Here is a 27,069-nt window from a genome sequence, read left to right as displayed (position 1 = left end):
AAGATCTCTCAGCAGTCATGGATTGAACAGAGTCTCATTTAAGGTATTTCATCTATGTCAAAGATGAAAAAAAACGTGGCAGAGTAGCTGGGCCATTATCCTTACCTGTGCTGGAGCTCTTCTGTTGCTAAATGACCAAGGTAACTCTTCAGGGCTAAGTGACTGACAGTTTCCAACAGCAACAGATTCACAAGCAAGAAAAAGGATAAACAATGTCCTAAAGAGACACCAGGATCCAGCAGACCTTGTACTGGCTCTGCCACAGACTTGCTATGTATCCCTAAGCAACTCATCACTCAGTTTTTACTACCTCTAGACAGCAAATTGCCCACATACTGCTTTAAGTGTTCATAAAGTAGAGGTCTGATTGACATTTAGCATGTGGATACCAGCAGAATAAAAATAGCATAGTTCAAGGTTCCTACAATATGACTTTGGGACCCTCTGTGTTACTGATGCACCTCACCTTCTCCACACCTGTCTTGGACAAAGATGATGACAAAAACCCCAAATTAGAATTAAACCAGCTAATGTTTGTAGGGCACAATTAGCTTCTCAGTGGCCAGTATGCTCACATCAATGACAGCAACAGAATTTTTGCTGGTAATTACTTTTTCTTTACAGTATTCCACATAGATTTGTCTGAAGCTATTGACACTAGTGTAATGCATTCTCTCATTTCTCATTGTATCACTTCAGACTTCTTTTAATGTTTGGGGTTGTTTTTTTTTTCGCTTACTGAATTAATAGGCATTTTATTTTTTTGTTGCTTTTCATCACAGGTGGCTAATGTTCCATTTCTGGCTGGCATACAGAAGATGAAATGTGATCATTAAGTTAACACCCAGTTTAACTATACCAGTCTGCATTTAAATTGAAGCAAAAATATGCATAAATAGCTTCATAGTTACCTCTTCAGTCTCTCATTATATGTAATAACTTGAAAGTTTTACTTCTATATTGTAATTATTTTCATGCTAATACCTTTTTGTGCATACAGTAATAATATTTTATTTGTTTCTCTGTCAGTGAAAATTAGCCTGGAGATAGCAGAGCATATGAAATAGTTCCATCTTGTCACTGGCTGTGACTCATCTCAGTGTTGTCTCCACTTTTGCTTTATGAGTTTTGGGCTGTTACCAGAAACAGAGTTTAATAACAATATTAAATAACAATGCTAGAAAATAGTTGATTAATGCATGCTGACCTTAAATCAAATGAAACTTTTCTTCTTTAATAAAAAAGTAAGAGACTTCTGTGAGCAGCTGTTCAGAACTATGTCTCAAAACACTAAAGGTCCTGTTCATCACTTGTACAGAGCTAGTGCTTTATTCACAGGCTTAATAATGTTAAGATATTCTTTCCCAAGTAGTTTACATCCCAGGAGCTCAAACCATTTTATGAAAAGTAATTAAATATCCTTCAGCATAGCTGTTGCCCGGTAGGCCCAGCAGTTATCCAAAATATTAGAAAAAACATTCAGACACAAACACATTGCTCATTTGTAAGAAGTTATGAGGTAGGAATCCTGACCTGCAGCCTCTTCAGAGGCTTGTATTTCCAGAATGTCCTCACATCTGTGCTCTATTATTTCAGGATTTCTGGAAATACGGTGTTCTAGCTTCACCTTTTCCCTTAACTGTTGCCTTAAAAATGCATACTCTTCACAGGGGCAGTATACTGTGCTGGGGTTAGGAGACCTATGGACTTCCTTATATAAAGGTAACTGGCAGCTGCTAAAGCAGCTTACTTAGGCTTTACCTGTGAGGTAGAGAGGTTTTGAAAACCTGGAAGTTTGATACAAAAAATTCTATTGTTCCTTAACAATGCCCAGGGGAACACACATAAGGCATGGATTGACTTCAATCCCTTCTCCCTTGAAGGCCATGCCTACTTTTCTAGAATTGGGTCTTAATCTCTTCCAGCACAGTGTCTCCATACTCACTTTTCTACATCCTCACTTACAAATTTCTTCCTATTATCTGCCTGGTCTGTTTTTTCCTCTTAATCCAGCTCTTGCTAATCTTTCAAGTATGTTCACAGCACACAAACTGCTATGAAAATAAACTAAACCACTCCTTAGATCTTTATCTTATTCTACCTACATCTCTAAGTTTGCAGATAAGTTGCCAACTAGTATCTTATGGTTTCTCTATTTCCCTCCACTTTCAAACATGTGGTGCCTTGCTTACATTCTTTTGAAAACACTTCATAATTTTGGATAGCTTTCAAAAATACTTTATCTGGTTCAAGCACATACTGAGTGGGATGTGAAGGAGAATCTTGTGACTGTTGTGCACGAACTCGGACTAGACTACTGCTTGTCACACTAATTCTTGTGTTGGCTCTAAGCCAGGATATTGGGCTTGTTCATGAGTCCCCTCCTGAATTATAGTAATCACAGTATGATGGCTGATCTGATCCAAGGGCTAACACTGGGGCAGCTACAGCTAGAGCTGCATAGGGGAAATAAGATTATTACATAATTGTTTTGTTTTCTGAGCTCTTGAGAACTACTTTTAATTTATTTGTCCACTTTCTTCATTATGAAGTGAAGCCAATATTTGCAGACAATACTAGCAGGATAACTTTCAAAAATTTTGCATATTATGTATAAAGAAAACATGTTCTTTGTATCCTTTAAAACATCCTTGCTTCCATTTTGGTAAAGCAGGTCTTTGTGAACTAAGCTCATGCAGTGGCTGTTAGTAGAGATTTTTGTAGTTTCATTCCTACTCCAATTTTCTCTCTGAAATTCTTCTCAGGAATGCTTAGTCTGTCAGGAGGGATTTTGGAATTCATCTCCTCAAAATTAATTGAACAGCTTTTTTCTGATGCTTTTTGTCTCCTGCGTTCTGCATAACCATGCTGAATACAATTTGACTTCTCCATTTTTATTTTTCTAGACCAATCCAGCTGAAACAAGCCTGCTTTCAGGAATACGTCTCCATTTGGGTATCAAAACATTCAGGCACTCTATTTTTCAGTTTCTAAATTCCTGTTAAAAACGAAGGCAAAGTATGGTGAACCCTAGAATAATGTTTTCCAGAGGCCAAGTTGCTCCTTCCCAAATTCACTTTCTATAAAACTGGTTCCTTCTATCTTTGATGAACACAGTTCATAGCCCTGTTTCTATCAATTACAAGAGGTAATACATGAATTACAGAGAAATAATCATGGGAGGCTTTACTAATTGCCACGTAATCACTTCAAGGTGCTGTTTGTCTCAACTGATGTCATTGTCTTAGTGAGAAACACTCAGCCCCTTAAAGGACTAGGCCCTATATAATTTCTAGTCATGTGCTTGGCTCTTCTCTAGTGGGTCTGGGCTTTAGCTGGAAGTCAAGCAGAGATGATTGAACCACATAAAGTGTTACAAGAATTAAACATGAGAAACCTTCATCAGTTTGCCTTGCCTGCACTTGTGCCAAGACAGGACTCTGAAGAGTTGCAAGTAATTGCTTTGAGTGAATTTTGCAGAAGTCTATGGCTGTTCTTTCAAAGTTTGTAGTGATACTAATCAAGGAACTGTATCAATAGTTACATGTTGGGTGGGATTCATTAGAGGTAAGATAAATTGACTAACAGCGTTAGTATTGCTTTGGCTTAGGGATTCTTTCACTTCAGAATGGTTACATTGAAAGTATTAAGAAAAACAATGAGTAACCAGCCAGTGTAGCATCCAGCTAGAATATGCTTTACTAGCTGCATCAGTTACCCCATAATCACATAGCCTTGTGATTAAATTTACATTCCTAAAAAACTATTATGAGTTTGGCTAGCTTAATTCATTTGCTCTTCTTTTATACACAGATCAACTTGATATCATTTCAATGGCTGAAACAACAATGATGCCTGAGGAAATTGAACTTGAGATGGCAAAGATCCAGAGACTTCGGGAAGTCTTAGTCAGAAGAGAATCAGAACTCAGGTTTATGTAAGTATCAATACTTCTGGGAAAACACTATGCAAAATTAATCAAAATAGGAAAGAATGCTATTTAGAAGACTTTTATCTGCCTGACATTTTAAAAGGAAGAAAGATAAAGAGCATCCAAGTTAGGTGAATGCTTGCAAAATGCCGTTGGGAAGTAATTTTTGCAGTTACAAGGAAAATTACCATTTTTATTCAGCATCATTTGCAGAAGACATAAAAAGGGACCTATTACTTACAAAAGGACACTTTAGCAGAGTGCCTGGCTACAGGAGAACACTCCCCAGTGATTCACTGGCTGAGTAAAAAAAGCTCTTCTGAGCATTGGCATCCACCAAATTTGGCCCCAGTATTAGCAAAGCAGGCAGGTGAGAAAGGCAGCACCTGCCAGAGATGGCCTCACCTTTTTGTCTTTTCTAAGTAATATAAAGCCAAGTTAGTAGCCGCTGTCTTTAGCAAGAGGTACTGAGGTCTGTGCCACTACCACAGACCTCATTCCTTCAGCAGAAGCAGAGCAAGATGGCCACCCTAAGTAAATTTTTGTCAGTTTCCTGAAGCAATGCATTTCCAGTGTCCCAAGACCAAAAGTCTAAATGTAGGTAATTCATTTTAGTAAGTGTTCTGACACGAATGGATTATCCTATGAATGATCTATACAACCAGCTGTATGAAACTGAGATGAGAAAGGATTAAGCAGACTATTTTGAACAAATGGCAAAAATCAGTACTACATCTATGCTCAGACCACTGAGTTCAAGACAAGGTTTAATAAGAACCAGATCTCTTTAGCTCTTGTACCTGCTTTAGCTTTCCATTGTATTATAACAAAAGGATAAAACATACATATATATAGTAATGGAGAAAATGTGTGCTTTGTTTGTATTCTCTTTTTTCCCCTCATGCTGTTAACAACAGTGGCAATTCGAGATAAATTGGGATTTTTTAGTTCTTATAAAAGCATGAACACAATGAAATAATTTTGTAACACACACACATCCAGCCACAGCTTACATCTCTAGCTACCATTTAAAAAGTAACGGTTCACTCCTCTGTATGTCTGATTTTCAAAAAAACTAGGTCAAAGTACATGGTAGTTGTGCTTCAGGAAAAAAAACCAAAGCAAAACAAATGAACAAAAAACCACAAACAAACACCACCAAAAAAACCTGAACAAAAAAGCCCCAAACAAAACACAAAAAACCCCAAAGAAAAAACAAACCAGGGTTTCTACTTTGAGTGTTATTACCCACCCTAATGGTGGCCACAGCTCTCTCTTGTTAATGGCACACAGCCTGTCAACTTTACTTACACATGGCAGTAACTACCAGAATTCTTCACAGAATAGGCACTGTATTTTAACAATATTCACACTCAAAAATAAGAAGGCAACACACTGCAAGCTAGACCTCTTGCTCATGGGAATCAGAGCAAGTTCTTCCCCTTTCAGAGTTTAACACATGGAAGGAACTTGCTCCAAGACTGCTAATTGAAATGACTTTTTCTTGAAGATACACAGAGAAAGGATAATACAACTCAACTGTTACTGCTGTTTGAAACAAAAACAGGTGTTGTCTTTAACTGTTATGTCAACATTTTGCCCAGACAAATGACAACAGTCAAAGTAAGGATATTTGGGAGAGAACTGCTGCAGGTTAGCTAGCACAAAAAAGACCCTGAAAGCAAACCCAACTGAAAAAAAAATACCAATCCTAGCATGGTCTGGATGCTCAGTAGACCCGGAATTGGTCTGCATTTTCCCCACTTCTGAGCATGAATCAGTAAGAACTCCCCATTCATATATATGAGAACATTGGTAATGAAATATTCTTTCAAGCCATCCCTCAGCTGTGATCTATATAGCATTTCTCTCTTCAAGAGACATGAATTCTAAATGAGGGAGTCTAGCAACACGGGCAGACAGCTTTCCTTGTAAAGCTAAGGCATTGAGGCCTTAGTTTTATTAAGGTAATAATGAGGTCCATATTAACTTCTCCTCACTGAACATAATAATACCAATAACTAATGAAGTCTGTAGGACAGCAAAAGGGATCAAGAGAAATATGCTGCTCCTATATCACTACACAAATGTTATGTTACAGTCCTTGCAATTGGTAATATCTCAGTATCTAAATAAAACCTTTACTGAATAGTCCATCATCACTAAAGGCTTTAGAAGAGCCACCCTGTTGGGGTAAAAGGAGGAGTGGGATGGTGAAGAAATAAAAGCCAGATATTTCATCATCATTATTCTCAAGCAAGTCCTGAAATATTCAAGAATCCTGCAGTGAGCTAAACTAAAAATTAAAAAGGTTTAATAGTATTACGCTATTAAAAGGTGGTGCAGAGTAATGTTCAAAAAACATAGACAACGATCTATATTTTTCTTATCATAAATATCCAAGCAGGCTTGTTTGTTCATCTGTAAGCCTATGTCTATGAAATGTACTAGTAGTTCAACAGACCCAGATTTTCAGTTTCCAAAATTGAGGAATATTTCAATTACCCTTGAGTAAATTTCACATACATTTCTGTGATTAGGCATTGAGTTAAAACAAAGCTTTTTAGTTTATGATTTTTTTTTTAGTTTATGAATTTCCCCCCACCTCTTTGCAACAGTCCTGCTGTGAATAATCAAGTTGCTTTGTGCTGTACTAGATATTAAAATTACTCACAGTCTTCTCTCCAGGCCATCAACAGAAAGGTTAATCTCCTCAGGAAGAATTTTTCCACCTCTACAAAGAGATTTAGACACACAGTCAGCAACAGGAACTCGCATGATACTGCAGTCAGTCACCAGATAAGAGAACTTACCTGCTTGTTTAAGGAAAGGGCAACTAAAATTCCTTTAGTCGTGGGCACACTTTTTTTTTAAAGTTAAGAGGGAGTCCTTCGTAGGGTCCTTTCTCTGCAGAGCCACTCAAGGCTGTGCCATCTGCCTGCTTGCCCTCAGGGGTGACAGGAGCTCTGAGGCGCCTCAGACAAAATGGCCGCCACACCACACAAAATGGCTGCCCTGCCTGTAGGGCCCCTGCAGCCCCATTCCCCTGACACCCACTTTCCTCTTCCAACAGCTTTGAGGAATTTTTTTCCTCTCTCACAAACTCTGTGTGCTCCCCTTATTGTCTGCTGGGCTGTGGGGTGTAGAGGACCACTAAGGCCCTTAAAATCTGTTTTTTTCCTAGTGACCACCTCCAGTGCCCCTGGCTGCAGTGAGAGGCAAGACAGCACCGGCAAATCTGTCCCAGGAGGCTTTGTGAAAAGTGGATGTGGGGCTGTTACATGGGTGTAACCTCCACCCATCTTTTACAAAAAACACTCCCTACACTGTGCGATCACATTTGAGCTCAGGCAAGTGTAGCCACAGCAGAGCAGATGCTCCGTGATTTGCTTTCTAATTACATTATCGAATTCTCTTTGTCTCCAGACCCTGCCTCACATAGTGCACAGGATATGGGGAGGTTAAGTAGCAATTGTGGCTGTTTGGAGTATCTCTCCTCCTATGCTACTGCTATTTTGAAATGTCATAAATTTGTGCCAGGAGCTGTTGTGATCATCTCCAGCCAGCTCAAGAAATTAAAATAGAGCTTAAAACCATCATATGGTATCTGCATCTCTTCTGGGTTTATTTTTCAGAAGGGATGAAGACTCAGCACATATTGATATGAAGGAGACAGTATGCATCAGTTTATAGCCAGCCAGCATTCCCCCTCATTTCTCAGGCTTCTCTGAGCTCATTTCTTAAAATAATTCTCTATAAAAAGTTTTGGGTCAACCTATAAATTTTCAGTCTATCTTTGCTGTTGAGGAAAGCAAACATACCACTTCAAAACATGCACACTTTCTCCCTTTTTCTAATTTTCTTGTCCCACTTCCTTTTCTCCTTTCCTGGAAAGACAGAATACCCAAAAGCCAAGGGAGCTGCTCAGCCAGTATCTTCTCCATTAGTTACTGCTATGGATACCTGAGTGTGCTTCAAAAGCAGTTCAGGATTCACATCACTGAGAGGCATGGAAATCTACCATGCTGAAAGTCAAAACTAAAAATGGATAATTCATGTGTTAACTCAGTTTAGCTGACAGAGGAGAGAGGCAGCAAAACCTCAGACCTCTGTATGACATGGGAAAAAAAACCCTGAACTTCAAAGTAATTTGTAGTGAAAAATTAATGCATTATATAATGTATTAGCATATTCTGATCCAGTAAGTATTAATAGTATTGGTGAGATCACCCACAGTTAATTTCTCTGCCTGGCAATGGAAAAGGCAGGGAGCACTGACAAATAGCATTCACTGTCATCATGAAACATGTTCCTTTGGAAACCTGCCAGTGCCTGGTACTGCTGGCTTTCCAGATGGAAAGTAAAAGTTGAAGCCAGCTATACTGGCTGACCTTGAATGAAAACTGTGGAAGGTGCTTCCACCTGTGATAGCTCTCTTGGGAGTGGTTATTTCTGCCATGTACGTGATGCTGAATAGCAATTTAAAAAATATATTGGAAATAGAGAATATTAAAGAGGTTGCTTTAGGCAATTATTGAAAACAGTTTTACTTACCTCATTAAGCTTGTTTTATCTGTAATATATGACAAATAAAATAGACACAGTATTTGCCTAATGTCTGTGCAGTTATTACATTGCAAAAAAGCCAAATTCACCTCTGCATTGACCTAGTAGAATTAAAAATGGTCATTGTCTTTGTATACTCTACTAGATGCCTCCCTCTTCTCCTATGTACTCATAATATCAACATATCAAAATTCTCCATAGATACATTAGGATTTTTAGGCCATTTTACAATATTATGTTTGCTTACTTGTAATTCCAGGATAGTAGTAGTAGAGGTAGCACGGTCAGGAATGGTCTATAGGGTATTGCACATAATGGTAAAATCTCAAATTTGTATATACTTGTCAGCTTGTCAGTTTGATAAGATAAGGTACTATTAGGGAAAATGCCAAACCCAGCTTTATGAGGGTATCATGGCTGTCACACTGAGGCAGCCTGGTGTGGCAGTCTCCTGCAAGACAGCATTAATCTGGGGCTGTGACAGTATGTCCCCATTTACCTTCCCTGTTCCAAATACATTGCTATGGTGTTTCATCTTCAAATCCCCAGAATCCTTGAGAAAACAAGAAGGTAACTGTTAGCTAGGAAATGGCCCAACCTAATTTCTGTAATGAAAGATGTCAGACATTCAAATCTTGAGGCTTCTGAGATTAGGGACATTATTTCTAGTGGACTGCCATAGATGGGGAAGGTCAAGTTCTGGTGAGGGTCTCCCAGCTCCCCAGATGGGGGCCTGGAAGCCTCAGGAAGAGAATTGCCAAGTTTCAGACTGCACACTTTAAGCTGAAAATACAAATTAGCTCTTTAAGGAAAGAAAGATGCCCTTGGTTCCTTTTGATCTTTCTGCAGACCCATCTCCTTTGCCCTGGCTTGAAAGCAAATAATCAACACCAGAGGAAAATACGACATCCCATTTTCAACTGGGTAGCTATAAAAATGCTACATTAAAATGCTATGAAAGGAATAGCATTTTTAGTGGTATATGATAAAAAATAATAAGCAAAGTATTTAATAAATTGCAGACTTAGTACCTGTTAGTTGAGATGTTTGTGTCTTAAAATATAAAAAAAGGAAGAGTTCTCATAATTAGGAAAGCAATTAGTTAGTAGAAAAATTTCTCTAGTGTTTTCTACATTGAATATATGCTATGGTTGTCTCAAAGTTCTGTTAATAGAAGAGAAAGCAGCTCTGAGTATCTTTAATCCTTCAAATTAGTCATTTTTAGGTCAGTAATTTAGCACTGTATTTCTAAATGCAGCTTTAAATCCCAAGCTAGTTTTAATTTCCCAGTTCTTAGCTACCTGTGGTCTGGTTTGAATGAGTAGATAGTAGAATGAATTGTCCCAGGAGACCATGTGTCCAAAATAATGTGTTCATAGTACATCATGCATATATAGTACTCACTGTGGCCCCACCCTTTTGCAGAGCTGATCTTCCTGTAGGCAAGGATGCTCTCTAATGATGTGTTAACCCTTGACCTGTGCTATTTGTGTGGGCTCTCTCACTTGCCTTCTGCTATAAATAGGAGATGATAGATCAGTGATGATTCAACAGTGAATTGAACAGTCCTGCAATGGACCAATTGCACATGTTGAATTTTATAGTATCTTCATGTTCTTTTTAAGCTTCCATACCCAGTAGCTGCTCTTCTGGTTTTAAAAATAAGTAAAAGTCAATTATGGGGGCAAATTAAGAATTAAATTTACAATTGATTGTGCTAGAGACAATACATACCTAGATCTGGAATTGCCTACTTCTGCTGCCTAATAACAAAAAAATAAAATTACCAGACCAGTTTAAGTGAACCATGGACATAAGTTGGCCCTATGCTTTTACATGCAGTCTTCTGTATACTACTGTGATGGTGTTAGATACTTCTGAGTTCAAATCCTCTATTGTATGTTTTTAGACAAATTAACTTAGTCAATTTTTGCTATGTAGAGAAATACTCTCCTCCACCTTGGGGCATTTCCAGAAGAGCTCCTCCTGTTACTATTGAAGTTGACAGTAAAACTTGGTAACTGGCAAAGGAGATGGCCAGGTTCAAGAGAATTTAACAGTGTCATTGAGAATGAAATACAGACAGCTTCTTGGACACTGCTCTGAATTTCTGTAAAATATGCTTAAAGTATGACTGAGATTTCAGTTGTCAGAAATGACAGCTGTATTAGATTACTCTGCAAGTTGTGGTCCAGTGCTTCTATTCACTGTTCTGCCACCAGAGAGCGCTTTGAACAAGAAATTTACACCAATAGTTACGGTTAATCCTGGGATTTGTGATGTGTAACCTGGGCTGCCAAGCAGCCTGGTCAGCAATCTGTTACCTGAATTGCCAGCTTTGCATCTTCCAGCCTGAACAGCACCAGGTGCTGAACTAAATAACAAGGTGATAAAAACACACCATAATGACTCAGAAAATGTGTGCTGTATTCATTAAATGTTGCCTGTGGTATCACAGGTTAATAATTAGAAGCTTTAAGAAACTACAATGAGTTGACAAGGGCAAAATGGAGTCAAATGTAGAAGAGGGGCTTACGTAAACTTTTCTTCTGTTCCCAGAACACTTTCACCATTCCAGATTCCCCACAGCTTTGGCAAGGCCTTAAACACCTGCAGTCCTCAAAGGCAGCCTCCTCTCATATTCCTCCTCCCCATCTCAGTCCTTATTTTAATGAATCTGCAGCTTGACAACACATTACCATCTCTGTAGCAATTCTGTTATTTCTGTATAGCTTTTTAGTTCAATTACCCAAACTTCGCCATCATTCTGGCTGCCCTTAACTGGCACCAATGTTCATTGGTGACACCAAATACATGATTTTCTTATACCTTCTCCAGATACATATAATCATGTTAACATGCAGGTTAGCATGACATCTGATTCTTAAGCTATCTCCTAAACCCGTACTATCATCTTCTAACTAACAATTACAAGCATTATACTTCTGGGACAGGAATATATTAAAACAGAAAAAAAAATAACCTAAGTGCCTGCAAACCCTCTTGGAAGTAAGGCAAAGAAACTAACAAAATCACTCTACATTCCTTAACTTCAAGTACTTTAATGCAATAACAGAAGACAAAATAATCCCAGACATCCTCTTATAAACATGCTAGAGGGAGCAAGGGAGCACAGATCTATGCCTAACTTTGAAAGTGATTCAGCAAAGGCAGAAACTCTCCAGCCACACTGAGCTTCTCTCCTTGTCCTGAAATCAATGACAAAGACTTGATGCTTATGTAGCTATTAGTAGCTCTTAGTCTCAGATTTTGAGCATCTGACAAACTTGTTGGCCATTTTAATTTTTTTTTTTTTTTACAATTAAGGGAAGCACTTAGTGATTTTCCTACTGCCTTTTACTACCATTTTTTACCTTTTTTTATATCCATGGTTCTAGATGATGCCTGTGTCTCACACTAGCTAATCTGGTTTCCTTCCTCAGCTGAAAAGCAGAGAGAAAAGTGTAGCTGCTATGAAATAATTTCTATTGAAGCAAAACACTACTTCTGTACCTTGTACAGAATGTTTATTTTTTTAAGTGCAGCCTGTCCTTACCTTCTACAGCCTCTGAGACCTGCCTGGATGGGAGGTCTCCTCTGTTTCCTTGCCCTGCTCTCCCTCAGTCCAGATGGTGCACAGCAGAGGTGACTCATTCTGTCACCTCACTTGGGGATCTGATGGCAATGACAGCACTCAGAGCATTCTTCTCCTACTAACCTGACCAAAGAAACCTAATGAAGCTGAGTCACTGCCAGATTACTGCAGACTCTTCCGACCCACTTATTTTCCTGTCATTCTGTGACACATTTAGAAAATCTTTTGCTCATGCTGTTTATACATTATGGCTATTTTTTTTTTTTTTTTTTTTTGCAAACAAAGTATGCTTTGATGATATAACTTGAAGTACCAAGAGAGAAAATAATAATACATGCTTATGTGATATTCCCAAACATGCAGAAGGTTTCTTGCAATAAGCCATCAAGAAATAGAAAGCAGAATTGCAGACTGTATCAGGAATACATGAAAGCACTCTGACACTTCATCCCTAGTTCAATACTATTGCACTTATTCCAGGAATGGATTTGGGCTCTTATGAGAAATGCTTTATCATACTATTAACTCATGTGTTTAACATTGCTAGGCAGACACTTAAAGCTCAGCTCTGGGGGAGAAACATACATTGTTTGCTTTACTGATGCTCTTTCTACAACATGAGAAATTATTTCACAGAGACAGTAAAAATTGTACTATCTATTCTAGAGAACATAGAATTCAGCAGAAGTTTTTTGCATATTGCAAACTTTACACAAATGTCTGAAGCAGCTTTGCAAATAAATCAAATGGGCCCAGAGGGTGTCTGTACCCTATTTCAGTACCCTACCACACTGTATCTATGGGTAAAAAGCCATGGTGTATTTGGCACAGACAACCAACCTGACTGTACTCTTTTCCTTCAAGGAGAGCACCATGAGCACAGGGATGCACAACAATTCCCACAAGCTGGACAACAGGCTGGGTAACTTCTCTTGACTGTCTTGCACTCTGATGGATGTGACATAATCTAGGAGAGGAAGTATTACAGAATTAGGCTCACCACTGTTTCTCCAAGCTTCTCTGGAGAAGGTTAGGAGACCCAAAGGAATTTTGGTTTCCTACTCTGCAAATTCCTCTTCTAAGATACCAAAAGCTATTTTTACTTCCTAAAGAGGTTTGACAGTAATATAAATACGCTCTCAGTCAAACCCTGCTGATTATCTATCTTTCAAATGAGAAATCCACTGGGGTTTCATTTTTTCCAGAAGCAGCATTAACGTCTCCTGGGCCTTCTGTAACTGCTCACATCTAAGAATCAGAGCATAAGAGGGGAAAAATAGAAGAAGGGTTTTTTTGCACAAGGAGTTGCTCTTTTCTTTGAGGACAGCAAGGTGGCCTTGCCCAGGACAGCAGCTGTAGGCCTACACTCAGTATTATTTGCTAGGAGATGTGTGCTTTATAGTTAATAGCAGCTATACCTCCTGCTTTCATTAAGTCAGATGGATGAAGCCATCACATGATTTTTACAAATATATCCCATAGCCCCCCTTTAGTCATTTAATCATATCTATTTTTTTTTCCTAATTAGCTCCACAGAGTAGATGAAACACAAAGGGTATTTGACACAGATGGAAGGAAAGATGGTCCATGTGCTTAAGGGGATTGGTACAGATGGTGGGTTTAGTCTTTGTCCATTGTAAAAATGCAATAGCCTACAGAACTGGGACCCTGGAGAGGTCATCTGGCTTGTGACTTTTAGAATTCAGATTGTCACAGAGCTGTTACAGCCCTTAAGTGCTTAGCCACATATCTGCATCTCTCCTGTAAGTTCCTAGAAGACATAAACAAGGTTTACACCTCAGGAAAGAGAGATGCTAAGAATATATATGGAGAGGAGAGTGCTAGCTAGATGCTCTTCAATGAGATTTTAGAAGAGGCAAAATAATAGGAGGAATTGCAACTCCAGTTGCAATATGAGGCCAATACCTTTGCCACAAATTGAGCATAGGGGCTGCAGAGACTACTGAACATCAATGACCTGATTCACTTGAAGCATACTGCCAATGGTGTTTTAAATTCCTGAAAATCCTGAGAGAAAAGGCAGTGACATTAACTTCTGCAAGTTCCCTGAAGAGGGTAGGGAATCAAACTGATAAAGTGAAATACACTTTCAGATCTCCACAGTACAAAGCCTAACCCACAGAAAAATACATGAAAAAGGGTATGTCCTCTCTCTATGTCATGCCTTTGCAGAAACTCATGGTTCACTTCACTAGTTGAGTGTCTGGCCCCTAAATGTTATTAGAATACAGCAGTTCAATATTGAACATTTCTTACAAAGAAACTGCTGTATTTGTTAACCATGGTAATTTTCCTGAAATATATTAATACTTGTTATATTCATATGACACCCAAACTGCACGAACATTGAATGATTAAGGAGCTGGGAGGCTTGCTCACATCCCAGCACATTTTGAATACTGATTCTCCAGAGAAGACAGTGTTTAATATTCTTCATAAAAGTAATTTTAGTACCATTTAGCATGCTGGATCTCAAGAGTAAAACAAGCTTTGCTTTTGATCAGCATAAATAATATGAGGAACCCAAGTAGGAACAATCATCAGCATGAAGGTCTCTGCCTCCAAGTGTCCTAAACATATGACAGTGAACCATGGACTAGTCTTGAGGCTGGCATCCTCATCTTCCCAATAAAAGCATGGCTTACAGGACAGAGGTACAATGGGAGGGCAGATCCCCAGCAGGGGTATACAGTGGCATCTAAGCAAGGAGAAGATATAAGCAATAAAGATTAGAGATATTTCACTGTCATATTTTGGGAAAGAAGCAGCAAAAAGGCAACTGCCACAGTTCAATGAAAGTAGTGGAACAGGAAAGACAGAGTTAATCAAAGTGGTAAATAATAAAACGTTCAATATGTTTTGAAAACATGAGCAAAGCAGCTGAAGGACAGCTCCCTGTGGAGCCCTGCCTTCCATGCAGAGGCAGCAAGGAGAACAAAGGCTTGTGTTGTGAGTAAAAATCTTTTTTGTACCAGAAACACCTACTTTTTCCACTCCTTAATTCTATGATTTGACATTATCCTTTGTGCACTTACACACGCACACACTCTAATCTCTTGGGCTTCCTCTCCTGAAATACCTCTGTGACAACCCATGTTCTACCATCACCTACCTTCAGCTGCTTAGGCAACAGGCCTTCAGGCAGAGGATTATGAAGCAAAGACTCATATCTGTGGGTTAGGATAGTGCTGGTGACATCTGAGTTGAAGAATGTACAATTAAACACGGAGGCTGTTCTTGGTATTCTTCAGGGCATGATTTAAAAATAGAAGCCCCAATAGCAGCCTTCAGAACAAACACCTGAGCCTTGGCTGCCTATATGGCTGACACTAAAATAAAACATTTACCAGGAGGCTAATGCTGACATTTGGTAGCTTCTAGGGGAATGACTCAGTGTAACACCTCTCAGGATAGGTATCAGTTTCAGTAAGAACTGAAGGTGCAGTTTCTGCTAATGTTAGAGGATTTTTTTTTTTAAGCTGTCTTCCATATCTTAATCGACTTCATGCACACATCAAGGATTTGAAGTATCCTTAACAACTATGGAAGACATTCACCCAAGGCACAGAACTTCTGAATAGGTAGATGCCAATTTACAACAGTTTCCAGACCTTTAGCACTAGGGATAAGTGACTAATAAGGTCAAAATGAAAGTTGGTAGTGGAATATGAACCTTATTTTGACCATCCAAATAATCTACCAGCTTCTGCTGCCCCTTCCCAGGTTCCCTGTTACTTTCACCCTTGCTTTTTTTTCTCCAGTGAAAACTGTTGCTGCAATATGGTATACCTGTCTTTTTCATGATTATTAAATATACAGAGACCCATTCCAGAATATTCTGTGACAACCAAAAAATAAGGCAGCTGAAATAGTCTGTACTGCCACGTATGACCTAGACACAAATTAGATCCCAGTAAGACAAGCAATCAGGGGCTCAACAGACATTTAATATTAATATCTTTTGCTAGTTGTTCAAATCGATGAACAAACAGTAGTGGTATCTGAACATTAAGTATCTGCATTTCAAGTTGATGCACAAGTCCCAGGCAAGGGACAGTGCCATATACACAGATGAGATCTGGCAGATCCCAAATAGAGTTTGCATGTCCCTGAAAGTGTTGGTTTGGTTTTTTTTTTGTTTCTGCAGGATGGATGACATCCAGCTGTGCAAAGACATTATGAACCTTAAGAAAGAGCTGCAGAGTTTGGTTGCAATCCCAGGTAATGGGTGTCTCCATCCCAATACTAGGATAATGCTTGGGTGACACATGGGTGGCAATGGTGTCAGGAACACACACACCTCTGGCCCTAACAATTGGAAATCTCTTATGCTTGATTTTCCTCTCTTTGCCCTGGACCTTATTTTTTCTTCCCATTTTCTTTCCCATCATTAATCTTCTGGTCTCTCAATTTCTTTTCATGCTGTATTTCACTGCACCCTTGGCAACAATTTTGTGAGTATCACTTCAAGTGCACATACCTTCCATCTTGCACATCCCTGGCAATCTCAAGGGAAATGAGTGGCACAGAGGTTGTCAGAAAAGACAGAGTACTGAGACACCCAAAATAAATGGGGAAAAAGGAGGGGCCTTTACATCCATCACTGTGAACAGGATGGGACTGTTTTTTTCCTAGATACACCGATTAATTGTCACATCTGTAATTAAATCTGCCTTCTAGAATAAAGTAAATCAAGTTTCTACAGGAATAAAGAGGCAAAGTCTTTTTTTTCCCCAAATTCTCTGCAAATTTGCTGCTCAGAATTATGGGCAGTTTTTCAGTCTTTAACTCCATGTGAAGCCAATGCTGAATTTTGCTTTGCTACAGTTTTGCTGGAATAGGGTTTGCAGCCCTATTCTATTCAAAAACACCAAAGTACAAGACAGATCCTGCAAAAGACTCAGCAGCTGCAGTGGGCCATTTACAGCAGATACCACCACATGGCCTATAGCACCTTTCAGAAATATTTTGCTGCTTCCTATTAGGAACACATTTTGTTTATGCTCATTTTCCCCCCATTTTCCTGTGCAACTTTAAAGGACAGCTTTCTCTGCAGGAAGGAGAGAGCAAGGTCACTTATGAAATAAGAAACAGGGATCTACTCTGAGGCCACAAATTCTTAGTTGTATAAAAACTTTTCCACTTTTCTTTGCACCCAACAAAAGTGGGCTTGAAATTCAGCATAAATCACAGGACTTTTCAACAGGTAATAATGTATAAGTCTCACATTAGTCAATCACCTTCTTTTACAATTTCTACAAGGTAAAACACAAAAAATACATCCCAGATAAAGCAGCCTTACATTACACTACTACCACTGGCAGACCATAATTCAAAATTCTCCAGAACTGCATTTAGAGAACCACAAAATGCAGTACAGTAAGAGCTGTATGAAGAAGATGCAGTCCTAATCCATCTGAGCTGTGTTTTATCTGCTGACTGAATGTAGGAGATATTTTAAACAACTAAACAAAATCAGACAGTTGAAAATAATTATTTAATACAACTTAATTTTGGATCATGGGCTTCAAAACACTTAGTACTGGTAATTTCTGCAATAAATGCATTCTTTATTACGTGAGATAAAAGCATTTGGAATGTATTTGAGACAATGAAATTCTGCAAGTCTTGGTCTCAAAGTGATACTCCCTACTAGTTAAAAGCAAGTCTTAATTTAACACATGTAACAGTGTCTTCTCAGCTAATCAAAATTTTCATGTTCTTGAGGAAATATGTGGGCTGGGATTTGCCTCTGGCTTTCTTTGCTCCACTTGCTAAGTTTGAAGATTTTTGTCTTAATTACATTTGCTTTATAATCTTAAGTTACAGCTCTGTAATCCCTACCATTCATGACTTTCAGACAGTGACAGGCACATTTTTCACATAAAAAAATAATACGCAGACAACTGTAATGCAGTCATTACAGACTGGGCAGTGGACAAGGACTTATATTAATTAGATTTTTGAATCTTGGCAAAGATTTTGGAAGGCTTGGCAAATCCCACACTGTCTCCAGACCATTAAACTAATCAGACTCAACAGCAGCAAGTAGAAGAAATAAAAGGCAGCAACCAGAACTTCCCAGGGTTTTAGTAATTCAGGTCTGAAGAGCCATTTACTTCAACCTCCATTTTTTTCTTAAACATTTGCAATATCCACCCCAGAGCCCCTCACCCTTCTCCCTAGAATCTGAGGTAATAGTTTCTTTTTGGTTTTCACTAGAAAAAGAAAAAACAAAGATGGAGAAACAAAGAGAAGATGAGCTGATTCAGAAGATACACAGACTGGTACAAAAAAGAGATTTTCTTGTCGATGATGCAGAGGTGGAGAGATTAAGGTAAGAACTAAAACCAACTCAGCTTATTAATGAGATTTCACAGGTCTAATATTACACTGGAGCGAGTAACAAAATTTACATCAACATTATTGGGATCTAACTGATCTTTCAAAACAACTTAGCAAGTAAAAAGCCTCCTCCTAGTTCCATAAGGAAAAGATTACTAGATTACTGCTCTTGATTCCCAATGTGATTCAGTCATCTCATGAGTACAGTGGGGCTTGGTCTCTTACTTTCCTACCAGAAAGTGTCTGGGTGTTTACCACTAAAAAGAAGGATTTTTGCTGCTACCAGAGTATCCTGTTGGGATGAGAAGCAGACATGAAATACTACAAAGACTATTTGTAGACATGTAAGATCTGAAAAAAGAAACTAATGTGGCTGGGGTTCATTATTACCCTTCTCACTCTGCCATAACAAAAAAAATAAAATGAGAACAGTTACTGACACAGGTCTCTCTAACCTAAAATATAAACAAGATCAGAATGGTTTCCTCTCAGTATCTTAGCCCTAAGTTGCTAAGAAACCTGTGGTCTTCCTCAAAAGTTTATTTCCAGCTGTTGCATTGAAATCCCAACAGTCTAGAAACTAACAGTTTTGCTGTCCACTGTCTCTTTCAACAGTAAAGATTCAAGGCTCATCAATCCATTTATCCTACATGACAGTATCTTTTCCAACACATTTAAACTCTAAGCAAGCATTGGACAGGAGAAAGAAAGCTTGCCAGAGTCCTGCAGCTGATCAAAGAGAACTGGCCAAAGTCAGCAGCTGACAAGATGCCTGATCCAGTAATATAATCCTGAGTTCTCAACTGGTAGCTCAGTGTGCAAAATTGCAAAAAACTCATCAGCAACCAGACAATGCAGAAGCCTAATTGTAGGCTACTGAAAATATACTGCTATGTACTATGCAGAAGCGAAAGCATTAGTGTTTATTCACTGAGGGTTTTCTTGACAATAAACTCTGCTTTTTCTCTAAACTGAGATATTAAATCAGTGCATTCATTGTTAATGTTTAAGTAACAAAGAAACTAACAGGGAAATACGAACAAATACACCCAAGATTGTTGGTAATCTTTTTCTTTTGGGCCTGCTGCTGTCCTCTTGAGAGGAACACACCTCCTTTTGATAAACACTAACAGCAGATGACCATGAAATCCAGTCTATTGTCTAAGCAGGCTTTGAAAAGTCAGCAGCATAATCACCCTGATAGGTATCCTCTGCTTTACTTTGTAGAGGACACATCATAAAACACTTGTGAGGCCAGCTTAAAATGGGTAATATATTATGGTTTAAATCCCCTGATTAGGGAATATAATGAACTCAGTGTTATCAGAGACAAGTACAGAACCTTGGAAAAAATTCTCTGACTTCTACAAGTTTGTTACTGTTTTCATTTAGTAAGCGAAAAATTTGTGCTGTTAAAAGAACAAAGAAGTGTTTATAGTTAACCATAAATAGTGTAGCTTTTACTGTCTCATTCACAGAGAAAAACACTGATACTTCTGTAACAGATTTACATTCTTTTTTTCCCCACCAGAGAGAAAGAAGAAGACAAAGAGATGGCTGAATTCCTTCGAACCAAGTTAAAACCCTTAGACAAAGCAACACAATCTCCTACCAGTGAGTTCCTAAACATTAAGAAAAACAAGAACAAGTCCAAAGAAAACTGGATAAAAGAGCATTTTCAAAGGCCATTTTCAGCCAGCCTCTTTCAAAAGCTAGGTTGAGCTAGATTACCCTGAAACAAGATAGTGCATCAGCAATTGATGGCCACTTAGAATTCAGATGCCCAGTTACCCCTCAAAACTCACTCCAAGTCATCCATGATTACTTTAAAAATTGCTTTGTATGTTTTAAATATGCAAAGTGTATTTGAATATATATTACCACAACTTGCAACTAGATTTCTTTTTGCCAATCATTTTCCTACATGTGGCTCTACAAAAATAATTGGAAAAAAATTAAGATCTGTGCTAAGATACCTGAAGCAAAGTTTGCCTGTTTTAATGCAGTCAAGATAGGAATTGTAGAAAAGGCTGCAAACTTCCTCAGCTGCCATGAATTTTGTACATCCTAGCAGCATAAATATTTCTCTGAAACTTAAGTCAATTACATGATCCCTTGGGAAGCCCTTAGCTGAAAACTGTTAAACAAAACAGTTACAGCACAAACTCAAGTTAACACTGATTTTGACTTGTCTCAAATTTAGCGTTTAGGCAGGGAGACAGCCCAGAAAGAGTAATACCCTTCTTAGATAGTAAGTTTGGTCCACCAGCTGAAGAGGTGGCTCCAAACACACCACTTTGCACAGATCAAGATCTTCCTAAAAAACTTCTAGGGGGATATGGAATGACTGAGAAGTCCGAGTACAAGGTTGTTATCAAACATTAAGATGCAATTATTTATACCCTTTTGGTTACAGGCAGCATGTCTCATCTCCTTTGTTAGTTTACTTCATGTCATTGCATTTAAATGCAGTATTATAGACAAAAGATTCTTTTCACCCTGAAAAACTAAAACCTATCTTTTTTTTTTCTCCTAAGTACAACATCCAAGTTGATGTCAGAATTAACACCAGCAGTATTGCTGTTCTTTAGTTCCTTAGTTGTTGGGGTTTAAACACAGTAAGCTTACTTCATGTGTAATGCCTGTTACCCAACCCTATGACTGTGAACATGGGACTCCTGGATTGAACAAGACAGAAATTTACCCACTCACTCAGATCTTTGTGTTCTTTAGCCCCTCTTAACTCCTCGCCCTGAAGAGATAAGACTGAGCTGCTTGAATCCACAAACCAACTTGGTTACTACCAAAGTGTTAGATGTATTATCCAAACTAGAGTTGAAAACTGTGGGGGAGCATGGTAGGAAATACTTGAAGCCAGAAGTAGGAAGATATAGTTTGATCAGTTCTTGGTTTTAACAGTGTCCTGTTTTGAACACTGCAGGCAGCCCAGCAGAAAAGAAGGCAGAACCTCCTCCAAGCAAGCCCACCATTGCCAAAGCAGGATTGGCTATTATTAAAGATTGCTGTGGGGCCACACAATGCAACATCATGTAGCTCTGGGCTCTCTACCATGTTTGTCTTCAAATGTTTTCATTGAATGAAACTATAGGGTGAGGGGAACTACCAAGTGTCCTGCTAACAGAATCAAGAGCAACTGGTACAACAGTAATACATGGAATGTACAATGGGAGGTTCTTCACTGTTGCATGGATCACTCAGTACGCATGCCTAAAATCAAAAGAAGTCTATATAGTGGCTGTTCAGTGACCAGAAAAGATCTGTAGTAGAGTCAACAAAAACACCCCAGTGATTAAGTGGTAAGAAGGTTTGTTTCATCCAGTAAAATGTAAACCAGCGATTTGAATAGGCTATCACTTTTTAAGGATGTTGTGCACTTCCCCCTGTGACAAACAGCACTCAAAAATTGCTGAAATATCTCATTTTGGCTACTTTTCAAAACAAAAGCTGCAAGTAGCAATGCTGTATATAGTGTAACTGATAGATGAGGCAACTTTAGGATAGCTGATGTTTCATACAAAACATCTACCAACCTAATGTGATGTTCAACTCTTTGCTGTTGAGTTTCACTTCCAGTTCTTCCTGAAGAATGAGTGACAAAGATGTTGAAAGTAGATAGATTTTTATATACCATATGATTTCTGAATGACTGAATTTTCTGAATGAAGACAAATGAATATTGCTTGAACCAGGCAAAACAGATCTCTGGCAAAGGTTTACTAAACACAGCTACACTAATCTGCAAATAGATGACATCGTCCAAAGCAGTGTCATTTCTCTTTTAGATCTCCACCTCACATGAAGTCAGAGAAAAACTGACCCAGAGAGCTTTGTCCACCTATTATAAGTTACATGCAATATGAGATTACAGATCACTGGAAGACTGTTGGGAAGAGAGTGGAGAACAAAGAAAATGTAACTAACATTCAAACAATCCTTAACACAACTATTGATTGTATATTTCATGACCATAAGATATATAAACTATCAAGCACAGGAAGACACTAGCTAACCAAGACTAACTGTACACAAGACAAATACACAAATACAAAAGTAGACACTTGTGGCAGGAAGATCTGCATTCTACAGAAAATGGGTTTAAGGTTAAGGGAAATACAGAAAGACATACCTGTGTTTCACCATTCAGTGTATTTCTGGTCTCTATGCAGATTAAACCTTGTGGAATCTAATATCTTTATATTAGCTGTCAGTAGCTGGTTTGTCTGTGTGATGGTATTCCATATAAATGTACTGTGATAGGTATAAGTAGTAAAATAAGTGTTCATAATCTAATGTGAAAATCTCAGGCTTAGAAATATCAGATAGCAAAAAGTTCCTAAAATAAGGTTTTTCAAGAGGAACTTCCATTTTCGTGAAGCCAGATAAGTGTGCACTTATATACAAAGAAACCACAGTTATAGGAAAGGAAAAAAAAAAATAACAGCAGTTACTCAAAAGGAATAAACTAGTATATTTTAGAGAGAGAAAATACCTTATTAAGGTTCAAGGAGACAAACACCATCTAAAGTAACTCAAGACTACTCTTGTACAATTAAAACCTAATCGCTAGCATTGGACTAATTCAATGAAGAACATTTGCATTTCCAGAAGCATTTGTTTCAGTATTGCAGACTCACTTGAGACAAATAACCTGTCACTAAATTCCTTAAGTTTTAAAGATCAAGGATGAAAAAACAATGGTTCCCACTAAGACATGAAGCACTTTAATTATTTGACCAAAGACACAGGAAAGAGGACAAAATATATTCAAAGGCTGAAGTCATGTGCAGTTATTGCATCCTTGTCGATCCATACAATCATCACATCAAGCTCTGCAGTTAATATTTACTGTATGTGGTATAGGTTGGACTCTGTATAGCCCCTGTGTACATTAGAACTATGGGGAAAATTGCTTTTAAGGGAGAATATACAGTGGAGCTGACAAAGTACCCACTGACTACTGCAAAATTCTGCAACCTCTTCCATTTGCTGGCATCAGTTAAGACATCAGGAATTATAAGGATCTTAAGATGAGGCAAATGTTCAGTGCCAATACCAAGGCAAGTAGAAGTTAGGAAAAAACCTGTCCTGAAGCACCAGACTTAGCCTTATGAGCATCAATTGTTACAACCAAATATTGTGAAAGGAGTAAGTAAAATGGTCCTGAAGGACTGCAACAGTTGTAAGGCAAGAGGTGACTTGTGCTGCACATTAGTGTTTAAATCAGGCTGTGCTGATTATTGGGGTGAACCCTTCAAGCAGCACAGGATATACAGTCCCTTTGGAAAGAAAAGTGAACTCAGCAGAAGGAAGGTTTATATGAAAAAAATTTCATTAACTGGAAATGGAGCTAGACATTTCTGGGATACAACACTCATGACTAGGCTACAGTGCTTCCTGTTTTAATTACAATGAAGAAAATGCAGCAAGTATGAATATGTAATATTCTTATACAGTAACTACTGGGAGCCAGTTTCCCAAGGGGACCTGAACTACATCAGTATTAACAAGAGTGAACTTCATTTTAGAAGTTCTAGCTTGGCTCAGCTGAAAGTTTTTCTTGGTGTGAATTTTTGTTCAATTAGCAAATGCTTTGGTTTTGTTTTTATTTGAGTGGGTTTAAACAGCCTTCCTGCACAGTACCTGCGGTTCCTTTAGAAGGGGGTCAGTGATGCTGCTTAACAATAAAGTCCTGGATTTTTTAGTCTGCAAGGTCAGATTCTCAGCTGTGTCCAATACTGGCTTACAGTGTTGTCCATCCAGAACACAGAGTCCTAATGGCATCCTTCAAACAATGGTTGTAATTAAAACAAATTAAACATAAGAAATGAAGTGTGTAAAAATTTTGATCCTAATTTTTACAAACATGAGACTCAACAAGAGTATTCCCAAATATAGTGAGGGGCTTTGTCACTTCTGTGATCCTACGGACATAGCATATTATGCAATCCACATATGTAAAATCACCAGAAAATATCAGACCAGTATTTTTAGGTGACTACATTGAGTAACTGGCATAATTTCAGAAATGACTTTCAGATACTGGTTACTATCTGCAAAGAGGGACTTTGGTCGACTGAAGCCTTGAAAATCTCTTCTGGATATCCAGCTGTTTATTGCTTCAGACACAAGGCAAGGTATCAGAAATAAAATGTAAGGTGGATTTGACACACTATTTCCTCTGTGAACTGGTAAAGGTGGCTATTTATATTCAGGAAAGGATCTTGGTCTACTGAGAAAAACAAAGTGCTATTTGTACCAATCACCAGTTCTACCAGCGAACAGTTTTCTTGTACCTTCCCCTAGGCCTACTGAATCTCTTCAGTGAAGTAAAGATATTTCGAAATAAACTAAGCTGCTGTGTTACACTAAGCATTTGTTTCTTCCTGTTACTAAAGGAGTTGGTGGTTGTGGAGTAGAGTGGGATGCCTGAGGGTTTATCATGTCATGACTGAATGAGGCTGTAAAGCAAGTCAGATCAGCATCACTCTATGTGCCATATACTAAGTAGAATAGCTTCTGGCAGTAATACAGGTTCCAAATCTCAAGGTGAAATGAATAAATATCAACTCAGACTAAGTGTGCAGGAGCTGATGTTTCTCACCATCTTTCTTCCTGAATTACTATTAACTTATTTCTGGCACTATGTCACAGCTCATAAATCGCTTGGCTTTTAAGCTGGCAAAAGCTGCTCTACAGCTTCCACAGAAAGACACACAGGGTTGGACTGCAATCACTTCTAAACCCTCTGGGGCACAGATACACTTCACAGAAAACATTATGAGGGCTTTTGCTTGAGCTCAAAAAGTTTTAGAGACAGTTTCCAAAGGTATCACCTATATCCTCACAAGCAATAGGAATACTCCAGTTTCCACCATTTGACTTGGGACTAAGAACAGTCCCTTGTAACACAAAATAAAGAGCTAAGGACACAAAGTATAAGCCAGATGCTTTTATGCCTTGTCTGTAACTACGCAGGCCACCTGTAAAAGCAGGAAAATCATCCTGGTCCAGAAATAGCTTACTCAACCTTTCAGGTGACAAGCTGTCTTAGTGAGGGCAAGGAATTTCTGTATCCATCTTGCTCCTGCACTGTTACTTTCCCTGCAGACAAAATCCAGAATATCTGCAAAGTCCTGCAGGATATGGATCTTTCAAGCTACTGACCATGATCTTTTGGAGATAAGATTTTCCAAGTTTTCCTTTTCATCCTCTAATTCATTTGTGGTTATTTTACCCCAGCTCACTCTCCTCAGTTTTCATACTCATCACATTCCACTTTCACACTTAAAAAAATGCAATGGAAAATGTGAAAGCAATCTCTGCTCACATGGCTGTTGTGTAAATTGTTCCTCTCCCTCCCTTTGCACAGCTTGATTATTTTTCTCTGAATCCCCTTCACATGCTAAATGTTTATCCTACTCTTCAGGTAAAATGATACACTTACCTGAAAAAGTGTTTAGGTCCCACTGCACAACAACAGTAGTATCCTCTTTTGTGCCAAGCTTGTCGGCAGCAACCTTCAGTCACCACTGAAGAGCTCAGTTCCAGTAACTTCACTGGGACATATCCTCAAATGCACCAATCGACACTTCAAACAACTCCCCCTTTAAGTGCAACCAGCATGCTCAGGCTTCTTCTGTCAGGCTTGTCACTACTTAGGGCTAAAATGTTTACATGCTTAGGGAAAACAAACGCAACACTGTCAGTGGCAATTAGCTACAAAATGAAAAACAATCAAAACCTTAGGCAGTCTGTATACAAGGCATCTTAGGATTAGATAGAACCAGTGGAACATCTGAAAAATGCCTAAAATCTAAACTACAGAAAGGGCTCAGAAATAATAGCTTGAAGTCACATCTCATTTCTTGAATCTATGTGCTTTCTGTAGCATATGTGTCGGGCTACAAACCATTAAAAATTTTTTTAAATTCAAGTGACTTAAAAGTTTTCTCCATCTAGGTAATAAACAAAATGTGTTCATACAGTAAGGAACATTACAGTAGAAGTTACCCATGTTGAAAGACTGGGTACATTGTATCTCATCCTCTGAGCAAATATGGGATAAAATGTAGGAAAACAACTGAAAGATAGCTCTAAGTATCCTGATTGTTTTACAGCATACACCCGCTGTAAGACATCATGTTATTCATTAATAAAATGCTGATTTTAAGTACCTCAGCATCTGACTTTCTACGGCCACACAGACTGAATATGAATAGGTATCTCAGTCAAGCTTTGACTACAAAATCACTTAAAGCCAATCTTTTTAAATTCTAGTTTTCAAAAGCACATAAAGATGAAATATTCAATTTGCAAAAAGGTTAGCTGCAAAGATACTTAACTCATTTCAAGTGTCAGAGGCAAGAGACGAAGTGGCAAGACTAAAGGTTTAGTTCCACAGACTGGGAAGCAGGCTTCATTGCTATCACTCAGTTTCCAGTTGCTCACATTCCTACTAACAGCTATCTAAGCAAAGCAAAACCAGGCAGTGCTTTTTCCCCCCTAAGCAGTCAGTTTGTCTCTCTAAAGTGAGATTAGAATACACAAAGCAATCTGTCCTTTATGGCCAAAACCAAAGTGCTCAGCCTAT

At 38.5% G+C, this 27,069-nt stretch overlaps 2 protein-coding genes across 3 annotated transcripts in view; one reads left to right on the top strand and one right to left on the bottom strand.

The window, feature by feature from the left end:
• Positions 1-6,622, bottom strand: part of PDXDC1 (pyridoxal dependent decarboxylase domain containing 1) — a 59,440-nt gene extending 52,818 nt beyond the window's left edge. The window contains exon 1 of the mRNA XM_071760830.1: positions 6,606-6,622. The gene's annotated coding sequence lies outside the window, so the exon portion shown is untranslated. The remainder of the gene's footprint in view (positions 1-6,605) is intronic.
• The window catches only part of LOC139804059 (bMERB domain-containing protein 1), a 47,057-nt gene extending 22,209 nt beyond the window's left edge, over positions 1-24,848 (top strand). For both annotated transcript variants that reach the window (XM_071760837.1, XM_071760835.1), the window contains exons 2-6: positions 3,814-3,937; positions 16,261-16,334; positions 18,336-18,450; positions 19,990-20,072; positions 21,400-24,848. In XM_071760837.1, coding sequence (XP_071616938.1) covers positions 3,814-3,937; positions 16,261-16,334; positions 18,336-18,450; positions 19,990-20,072; positions 21,400-21,512 — 509 coding nt within the window. In that variant the 3' untranslated portion in view covers positions 21,513-24,848. The remainder of the gene's footprint in view (positions 1-3,813; positions 3,938-16,260; positions 16,335-18,335; positions 18,451-19,989; positions 20,073-21,399) is intronic.
• Positions 24,849-27,069: the final 2,221 nt, after the last annotated feature.

This window comes from Heliangelus exortis, chromosome 17 (genome assembly GCF_036169615.1).
Source record: "Heliangelus exortis chromosome 17, bHelExo1.hap1, whole genome shotgun sequence".
NCBI classification, from domain to species: Eukaryota; Metazoa; Chordata; class Aves; order Apodiformes; family Trochilidae; genus Heliangelus; species Heliangelus exortis.
The sequence above is the reverse complement of the archived record's forward strand: the minus strand, read 5'-3'. Positions and strand labels throughout refer to the sequence as shown.